An 11,022-nucleotide genomic window follows, 5' to 3' on the forward strand; every position below is an offset into this window, starting at 1 on the left:
GCTTTATGGCTTGATATCCATTATGTGTTTTGGTCTACAGACCATTTTCTACACGGTGGTGGTCTGCATACCATTTTCTACATGGTGGTGGTCTACAGACCATTTTCTACATGGTGGTGGTCTGCATACCATTTTCTACACGGTGGTGGTCTACAGACCATTTTCTACACGGTGGTGGTCTGCATACCATTTTCTACATGGTGGTGGTCTACAGACCATTTTCTACATGGTGGTGGTCTGCAGACCATTTTCTACATGGTGGTGGTCTGCATACCATTTTCTACATGGTGGTGGTCTGCATACCATTTTCTACATGGTGGTGGTCTGCATACCATTTTCTACACGGTGGTGGTCTACAGACCATTTTCTACACGGTGGTGGTCTACAGACCATTTTCTACACGGTGGTGGTCTACAGACCATTTTCTACATGGTGGTGGTCTGCATACCATTTTCTACATGGTGGTGGTCTGCATACCATTTTCTACACGGTGGTGGTCTACAGACCATTTTCTACACGGTGGTGGTCTACAGACCATTTTCTACACGGTGGTGGTCTACAGACCATTTTCTACATGGTGGTGGTCTGCATACCATTTTCTACATGGTGGTGGTCTGCATACCATTTTCTACACGGTGGTGGTCTACAGACCATTTTCTACACGGTGGTGGTCTACAGACCATTTTCTACACGGTGGTGGTCTGCATACCATTTTCTACATGGTGGTGGTCTGCATACCATTTTCTACACGGTGGTGGTCTACAGACCATTTTCTACACGGTGGTGGTCTACAGACCATTTTCTACACGGTGGTGGTCTACAGACCATTTTCTACATGGTGGTGGTCTGCATACCATTTTCTACATGGTGGTGGTCTGCATACCATTTTCTACACGGTGGTGGTCTACAGACCATTTTCTACACGGTGGTGGTCTACAGACCATTTTCTACACGGTGATGGTCTACAGACCATTTTCTACATGGTGGTGGTCTACATACCATTTCTATACCGCGTTGGAATTTTGATCGTAAACATATGTTTGAAAATGACGTTGATTTTTGACAGATTTCTTCCTTTCAAATGGTTCATTTCTACAAAGACGTATTTTGAATAAATTTCATGAAACAGGTGTATGTAATATATTCATGGTAGCAATACGCAGATTTTCACACGGACCAGTATAAGTATTAGAAACTTTTGCCAACAATTGTGTACGATTTTGTGCGCATCACCTTCAGTGCAGATATATGGACATATTTGCTCTATTTTTGAAGCTTGTTTTTATGGGGATGGTTTATACAGTATTCCTTCGATACTGACTCTGTTCTCTAGATTGGTTATGTTGTCATTGATTACAGACAAGTTATGCTTATGTGGTGTTTGGAAATGAAGGCACGGGACTCAAAATATACTTAATGAAAAGATCTACAATTTCACCACAGTCGGACCTCATTCACCCTATCGGTACCTTGATGTTCGTTTAGTGTTTCGATGAATTTACTTGTTCTTACAGTGTAGAAAAAACATTGTATGAGTACGAGGAACGTTTCATTGGTAAAACTAATTTCCTTGTTCCGCTTGGTTTAACAATTTAAGCCAATAACTATTCTGAAAAGATTGCATGACAAAAGTCATGTCAATGTGACTCCTCTGTATTGAAAAAGTAAAAAAGTATGTTAGGTGAAACGTTTTACTTTGTATGTTAAACATTTGCCTACAAACCCATTTGACTAAAATGTTATATTGTACAGTTGTTTATTTGCATTGTTATTGGAATGCTGAGAGTATGTATTTAATTATACACACACACACACACACACACACACACACACACACACACACACATACATATATATATTCATGTAAAGTATATAAATAAATAAATAAATGGAGAACATTTGACCATGTGGAGTGGGTCATTTTGAACAGCGAGAATCGTCACCGCATATAGAGTATCATGTTCATGGTCAAGAATAAACCTTTTACAATAACGATGTTCGTGTTTTCATTATTTTATAGAAACGAAAGGCTGTCACAGTACGAAGGACCTTCGAAGTCGTGTCGGTTTTGTTGTTGTTATATTATTATTGTTGTTGTTGTTTATTGACAGCATATATGTTAGAAATATGGTAAATATGGTTGAACGGTTAGAAATATGAATGTTATAATTATGGAATGACAACTCAAAGTCCTTGTGCACTGTTAAGCGGACAGAGGTGTAAATCGCTTCCAAAAGCAGGTTAACATTTCTCCTTTGTGGGAATGTTCGTAACGTATAAAGGTATAATAATACCCAGACACAATGGAACCTATTATAGTCAATTTAGTGTGAACATTTGTAGGAAACTAACGTTTTCAAACTGAAGGCATTTTGTGAAAATGTGAAATTTTTTGCCTGAAAAAAATGCCTTTCAGTTATGTGCAGATGATCGTCTACAGCGTCGTGTGGGATCACTTGTGTCAAAACATTCAACTTCATGTTTAATCTCCTTCTCGTACACTTCTCCGTATTGTACACAAAACTAAAATATAACGTGATGGGTTATTACAACGTCAATTGCCTACTAATGACGCCTTGAAGAGTTGTCTGCCCTCAGTTTAGCTTCCATCTATTGCTCTTGTAATTCTATTACCCTGAGTAATCCATAAGCCACAACGTTGAGTCCGCATCCTTGTTGTATGTGTAGAATCATCTGATCCACGTGGATGGCCGTAAGGTAGAATTAATCTGCTTGTACGCGAGATATAATTAAATTTGGACATTGGTTAACTCCTACGAGGTGTAGACTAATTCAAGTTAATTTCAGCGTGCCTGTGCTTTAGTATGCCAGTCCGGACAATGATGGGATATTACAGACGTTTACAGGGGGGCGGGTGTAACGTTCATTGTCTTGAAATGAGCGCCTGATGCAGATGGACACGTGCAGGTGCGGAGACAGGATGTATAATTACTGTTGCCCATTGGTCTGTATTGTCATGTGTCAGTACGTGAATGCAGAACTGGTCCTGTGTGGCTTGGAATTGGGACATCGAGAAGGTTCCCGTGTGTAGTTTAACTCTGTGCTCGGGAGTACTCCAACTATATGGCGTCGACCTGTGAATATTTAATTCTTGTCCAGGCTAACCAGATCTATAATTACTGATATCATGGGAGGTTCCATGAGATGTATACACCTATCTCACTTGCCGGAACACCTGATCTGTATGGGACATATACTTCCTTTCAAACATTTAGACTCACTTGTGTAAATATGGCCACTTACTATGGCAACTGTTCTAAACAAAATTTTGAAAAATTCCTTCTTGCTTAAATGTACTGTTTGCACATGAATTGGTGTTTTGTAAAACAAATCAGTACAGTTGAAAAGAGTTATTGTCATGAGTTCAATAAATGATAAAATCATTGGCAAATTCTTAACAAAACTCTACACCACAATATAGCTGTTCACATTTGGAATTTTTGCATATGCTTTTCCGCAATGTCATGCATGAGCCTCATGTGCGTCAGGTTTGCAGTTGGTTCCCCCAAGTTAGTGGAGAAATCAATATTCGATGTGACCATATACACAGAACATATAGTGGGTGTTTTAAGCAAGTCTAAACTTTTGCAATTAACCCGGAATTCCCAGTGGTGGAGAGTATGGAGGTGGGGCGTCGGGATTTCAAACACATTGATGTTGGTGATCATAACAACATATCTGATCAACACATTTCAGCTATTATTTTTCATGAAGCATTGACGCAAATATGTATAATTATGTCAGCGGAATGTATCTATGTTACATCTTATGATTTTCCGCATTTGAGAAGAAACATAAATAATACACCGAGGTATAAAATATTAACAGTAAATACACCGCACCAGTGTATCCCCACGAAAGGGATGTTTTGTTTTATGATTTAGTATCATGGTCTTACTAGACAGGGGGGCATTCGTACATACGGCCACAAATACAGAACTGGGACAGACTATGAAAACAATACACGTCCTGACTTCACTGAACATTTTGATTGGGTTCTTGAGTTGCATTTAGAATTCGGTATTCTAATATAAAACAAAACGCTATCGATGCCAACTTCTTTGTTATTATTATTTAATAAAGAAGTTGACACCCGTAACATTTTGTCCTATCATAACGTGTTGATTAATTTTGATATTTGAACATCGTGCGTTTTCAATTGGTATTTGACGGTTTAAAATAAGATTTTGGAACCGTTGACTTTGTGCGGATGTTGCGTTTATTTTTAAAATTTCCAGGTTTGTAACATTCAGTAACACAACCTAAACTGAACTATCTCCAACCTATCAACATTGGAAATCCCCTAAGTTAGTTTCAAAGAGAAACAAGCTGCTCCGATATAGAACAGATTACGAGCTCATCGCCAAACACGAACGAATTTTGGTATTGTATATCACTTCCCGATAGAAAATAGAAAACTATTATTTAAAATTTATAATAACATTATATTCATGATATCTGAAAGAAAACCCATCATTTTCGTGTGAAACTAATCAGAAATCTACATGATCCATAGCATAATCCAGTTGAATAATACTTCAGTCATGTCAAAAGTTGGTGCGTAGTCATACAATACCATGCAACACCCCGTACTTAGAGTTCAGGGGTTCTTTCCAAAAAGCTAGCTCAGTGATAAGGTGATCAGAACTTTGGACATAAATTTTTAACTGTCGTTGAGCTAAGATCACTTTGAGGAACAGGCAATATACACTTACGAAGCAGTGCCATGCGACGTTAGCCGAATAAGAAATGTTTGCTGGGATCAAGGGTGGTAAAACGTGTTCGCGCAGTACATGGCGTTCATGATCAGTCGAGAAACCGAAAACGTCATGAAATCGATTTCGCACGTCATCCCAACTAACAGTGAGCTTGGTTTTACGCCGCTTTTAGCAATACTTCAGCAATATCACGGCGTGGGACACCCGACATCGGCTTCACAAACTGTACAAATGTGAGGAATTGAACCCAAGGCATGACGAGCAAATGCTTTAACCACAAGGTTACCCTACCGCTCCTTCATACAAAAAAAATCGAAACCGAGACTTCAGTGTGCTGTAAGAACGCATTAACCGCCATCCCACATCCCCAAATCTCTAAGGTACCATAATTATATATCACGAAAACATGTGTATGTTATCCTAAATAGTGAACAAGGGTGTTGGCAGGGCACATGCATGCTGACAATAGCAGGAACACAAATACACTGCCGATATTGATTAGCATTACGTTGTTGATTTCTCCTTCAAATCGAAAATGTATTGGAAATCTCTACTGCGCATGCTAGGCTACAGATGTAATGATGGAGAGTTTAGCTCCTCATCTTAGTCTATCATTACATTTGTAAGCGCCCATAGTCGACAGTGAAGGGTTTAGCGACAGCTGTTTAAATCAGTCTGCTTGTTTCTGCGTGTGTTGTACCAGGTACTCGAAACAGACTGATTGTTCGAAATTTCAAACAGAGTATGAACCTCATCTGGACAGATGTCACGCAATCAGAGTAAGTGACTGAGTATGGTTTTACGCCGCTTTTAGCAATAATTCAGCAATACCACGGCGGGGGAAACCACACATTGACTTTACACATTGTACCCATGCGGGGAATAACGTGGGAACGCTTTAACCACTTGTCTACCTCATCATCCCCACACGTACAGAAACGTACGCAGGAAGTGCTAGAGTTTTGAATTATGTCCACCCAGATAGCAAAGGAAAACGTGTGCCCGTGTCTAGAGGCGCATTTATGGAAATAATAGTACAATAGTAACAATACAATTTCACAGGTAAATAACAACACATTTGCCTAGGAGTTGCTGCTGGATGGAATATAAACTCTCATATAATCATAACAAATCCTGCCAAAAGCAGCGTCCCAATGTATGGCGCTTATCAAGGAGAAGTAATATTTATGAATCCCATTCCGTTCCACGATGCCCTTTCATAATCCACCCAGGAACTGTAAGGAGTATTACCTTCCGTGATTGAATCCGACATTGTACTAACTGTACAATATGTGTTCTTGACAGAGGCGTGTGTGTGTGACATATTGATGCCATGAAGTCTGTACCTATCAATTAAACTGAGGAAAACCATAACATTGATTTACTATTTGTTCAACGCTGAAAAAAATCAAACACTATAAACCACGCAGATCACTACCAAACAGTGGGGATAAAACCATGCGTCACGAATAAAAGCTTGAAACGTTTACTAAATATAAGGCCATGATCAAACATGTCTGGAGCAGGAGTCGTTGATCATTCTGTTAAAATCTTTGCGAAACGAAAACGAAAAAAGAAACGTTCTGGAATTATGGAATTATTTGCATAATAGACTGAGGCTGGAGGGTAACTGCTTGACTCATCGGGAAGACGCATGACATTTAAAGTGTCTACTTAATGGTTTGTTGTCAAATAGAATTGTTTAACAGGTTGGTGTTCTTCAGAGTGCTAAATGCTTAACTGATGAGCCAATGTGCGTGTCTCGTTTATGCAAGTCATTTCTTGAATAATCTTACTTCGTTTACGATATGATTTAAACCCTGAACACAGACATAGTTCGTTCTCAAGTGGATTCGAACCCATACTGCTGTGACTGTGTAAACCTTTTGTGAGTTAACCTTCCATCTGCTTGAGGAATCATATCAAAATCAGATACACATTCTTTACTTGAAAGCTGTTCTTTGTAAGACTTCACAGACGATCTTTGTGGTGTTTAATTCTGCAGCTGGAGTTGGTTGCTGAGCTTCTTTCAACATAATTCCGTCCGAGGTGCTCACACTTCAACTGAAGATACCGGTTCTAGTCTGTCTTCTGATGCTGTAAAATGTCATCCACTACTGAACAGAAATTGTCGTCATTTGCGTAAAAGAGATATACTGAGTCATATCTTTATGAAATATATCATAAACGATAAAACTATGTACACATTCACACAAAACACCATATATGCTTTCTATTCTAAAAAGTTAAAAATAACTAGCCAAATCCGATTGCCAGCGCATGTGCATAATGTAATTCCAGTTTCGGGCGATGTTTGAAATGTGAGGTCATATATAGATGCGAGACAACAGCCATTCTCATTTGTTTACAATGCATATACATAATATAATTGTTTTATCGGTACTTAGAATTTGTTGAGTCCAAAATGAATCATACAACTTCATGGATGACAACTTCAAGGTAATTCCTATGATTCTGGCAAGATGGAGAGGTTGAATTTTCAGGCAGTCAAATCATTATAGTCTATGTTCAATGAATTCAAAGCTACTGTAATGCATTGTAGTCCTAGCGACGACAGATATGCTCAGGTGCATTGTACTTACAGAACGCCATGCCTTTCATGAGGTTTCCATAACATATCCCTGAGTAATCCCCTGCAGTCGTCTAAAGCCCATTGTCATGATACTGGTCAGCAGCTATTTGACATTTCGGTTGGTAGTTAGGTTTCTTTGAAAGCCCCAAAAAACCGCAGTCATTAGTTTGATAGAACAGATTTTCCTTCTTCAGACACCGCTGCAGTTGTCAGTTTTGTGATAGTCTCCTGCTGGTCCATACATGGTGGTTCATGGCTCATAGCATGCTGTATCTACTCCAAACATATTCTCATGAGATATGGAGTAGCTGGATAATTTCTGATCCGGACCTTGGAACAGTAGCGAAGGAATGAATATTCCTTGCCACCACGCCACCATAATAAATATAGGAGACACGCCAGGTGGAGATTCGCTGCACTTGGTGAAAGCACCTCCGTCAATTACATCCAGGGAGAATACCAAGTAAATAGTCTGCTTGACTGTGCTTCATGTACAGCCTGTAGTCATAGACATAGTTGTGCTAAATACATGCTGAAGGCTGCACTATAGTCCATTCATGTATACCTTATATCGCTTAAATTGATAACGGAAATCGGATAACTCTAAACTAAACTTGACTATTCGCGCAGTCATGGATGAAAAAAGATCGAACGTGTGGGCGCATTTTGATCTTGACAGTTCCAAACGAAAAACCAAGTGTCGCCTTTGTGGCATTATGTTGAGCTACGCTGGGAGCTCAACCAGTTCAATGAGAAAACACCTTAACGTGAAACACAAGTCCGTCAGTGTGGACGTTTCTTCCCAAACTCCGGTCAAAAAGCAGGCCATGCTGACGCAAGGATATTTTGGTGGTTACAACCGAAAAAAGCTCGACTCAAAAACATACGAAACATTCACACTCAAGGCCATGCTGATGTGCGTTAGAGACCTCAGACCTCTGAACCTTGTTAAAGGTAATGGTTTTCGTGATTTTTGTCACTCACTGAATCCCAGTTATATCGTGCCATGTCCAAAGACCCTCCATAATTACCTTATGAAAGAACATGCCGACACAAAAACCCAGCTTAAGTATATTCTAAAGCAGTCCTCTGGCGTATCTTTGACAACAGATATGTGGACCAGTTGTGCTACCCATGGCTACATCACCGTGACAGGGCACTACATCACAGACGAGCGGGATTTAAAATCATGCATTCTTGCCACTAGACGCGTGGAGGATTGCCATACAGGCGAGAACATCGCTGATGATGCCTTGGTATCCATCAAAACGGAGTTTGAAATTGAGTATGTTTGTGGTCTCACAACAGACAACGCAAGCAATATGACTGTGGCAGCGAGGGCAACTGGCTTCCCACACGTCAGATGTTTCGCACATACCCTGCAGTTAGCTGTCCACGATGCACTGAAATTGAATGCCATCGACGTGATTATTCACGCACGAAAACTGGTGAGTTATTTTTCGAATCTGTGCTTGCTACGCAGGAGCTTGAGGATGTACAGAAGCGTCTTGACAAAACGGTGAAGCACGTAGTCACTGATATTCCAACGAGATGGAATTCTGTATATTTCATGTTTGAGAGGCTAAATGAGTTGCACACGTCCATTGTAGCAGTTGTCCATGATGACAAATTCAAGAAACAAAAACACCTCAACTTCAAAGACAGCCAATGGCTTCTTGTGGAACAGTTGATAGTTGCCCTCAAACGACTTGTTTCTGCAACAGAGGTGTTGTGCAGCGAGGAGTTCCCCACTGCTGCTGGAGTGTACCCACTGGTGTTTGCCTTAGTCACGAAACACCTCGTTCCGTCCGATTTGGACACTCGCATTGTGGCTGACATGAAAACAACTATAGCAGATGGACTTAAGTCCCGCCTTATGACAGCTGACTTCTGGCTATCCCCAATCATGACAGCCACAGCACTGGATCCGTGTTTAAAAAATCTTCGTTTTCTTGATGAAGAACAGCGGAGAGGAACACAAGAACATGTTGTGATATTGTTAAGGGAAACATCTGGAGAGGGTCAAGAACCCACACTTTCCACTACACCAGCCACCGAACAAGTAACTGTCAAGGTGGAACCAGTATCACCAATGAAAACACCAAAGTACTGTGAAACGGGAAAGGCTATAAATTTCCTCTTCGGAGACATAATTGAGATTGCCGATGACCAAAACTTGTCTTCAAGAAATGCGCAACAAGAGTACGAGGATTTCCTTACTTCTGCTTCAAAGGTTTCTAACTTGCAAACAGGCAAATCATTCAGTTTAAGCTGATGGAAAGAAAACAAATACTGTTTCCCAAGAATTGCAACCCTTGCACAACGTTTCCTCTCTATTCCGGGCACTAGTGTACCATCAGAGCGGGCATTTTTTGCAGCCTGGCTTACAATCACACAACAAAGAGCTTCACTCCACCCCGACACGGCTGATGCTATAATATTTCTGAACAAAAACATGCGTACTTCTTCCGCAAAGCCAGAATCCACAATTGCCCCAATGCCGGATTCTACAGCTTCTGAAACTGAGCGCGCTCCTACAGTCACAAGAACATTACAGGACTTTCCTCCAGTGAAGAGTGAGCCAGAACAAATACAACAGAACCCGTCTCTTCCCGATCTGCCAGAAGATATGCTTAACAATTAAAGATGACTCATTTGTGATGCGTGGATTTCCAAGTTGTTTTCCAGTTCGTTGTGTTCAAGTTAAATAACAGTAATATAATTTTTATTAATACCAATTACCATAGGGAGATAAATTTACTTAAATTAAGTTCTGATTCAATCAGCGTTGACGCATATTCAAATGTCTAACATACTCAGTTGTCAAGTATAATGACACATTTTCGGGACATAACATACAAAAAGTAAGAGAGATTGTACTCCTGAAATACGAAGTGCATATATTATTTTTTATTACTACCTAATTATTTAAACTGTTTGAGAGGCATTCTAGAAGTTGCTGAGATAAAGATGACAAGAATTTTTATGGATGATCAACTTCTTTCTTTATTGCAGGGTAGCCTGCAATAAAGAAGTTGATCATCCATAAAAATTCTTGTCATCTTTACCTAATTATTTGTTGTTACTTCAGGGATATGACTTTTTCATTTAAATCGTTTCATTCTTCGACAGTTTAAGCAAATTTGACTAGGATAATTCATGATTGATACAATGTGTTATCTTCAGTTTATTGAATGTCTAGTTTTCAAATTACGTGCTTTCATCAACACGTACAAATGTGTTAAATGTTGTCAACTGCTGGTGTGGAAAATTCATTTTGTTACAATGCGCAATCTTTTCCAAAGAATTCGTTTGGGCTAAACGAAATGTGCTTTAATAAATGTTTTTGACAATGGCTTTTTTTTTGTTTTGTTCTCTCGATTGTGTATGGTAATAACAACGTGTTGCGAAATGTGACCGTATGCTTCACATAAACTGATTTCTACTATGGGCTATTTGTGCCAATGAGTCCCATGAGACCCATGCTAGTCAAATAAGTAAAATGGTATTAGGTTTGTGTTTCGTCAAATTTGATAACCACGCGTTTTAAGGAAAGATTTCATGTAAGTACAGACGTTATAACATAAATGAGTCATTCTTGTTTCAGCTACTTACGACACACGCACATAGCTCTCACTAAAAGTGGTGCCATAATTTCCGGGTACTCGAGTCCGGATCGGGTTTTATCCC

General features: G+C 39.7%; 1 protein-coding gene across 1 annotated transcript; it reads left to right on the plus strand.

The window, feature by feature from the left end:
* Nucleotides 1-7,964: 7,964 nt before the first annotated feature.
* Nucleotides 7,965-9,607, plus strand: LOC137295272 (uncharacterized). The gene is made up of 3 exons (XM_067826590.1): nt 7,965-8,286; nt 8,443-8,690; nt 8,816-9,607. Exons 1-3 carry the CDS (start codon nt 7,965-7,967, stop codon nt 9,605-9,607), a joined length of 1,362 nt encoding a protein of 453 aa, XP_067682691.1.
* Nucleotides 9,608-11,022: the final 1,415 nt, after the last annotated feature.

Source organism: Haliotis asinina, chromosome 8, assembly GCF_037392515.1.
Source record: "Haliotis asinina isolate JCU_RB_2024 chromosome 8, JCU_Hal_asi_v2, whole genome shotgun sequence".
Classification (NCBI taxonomy): Eukaryota; Metazoa; Mollusca; class Gastropoda; order Lepetellida; family Haliotidae; genus Haliotis; species Haliotis asinina.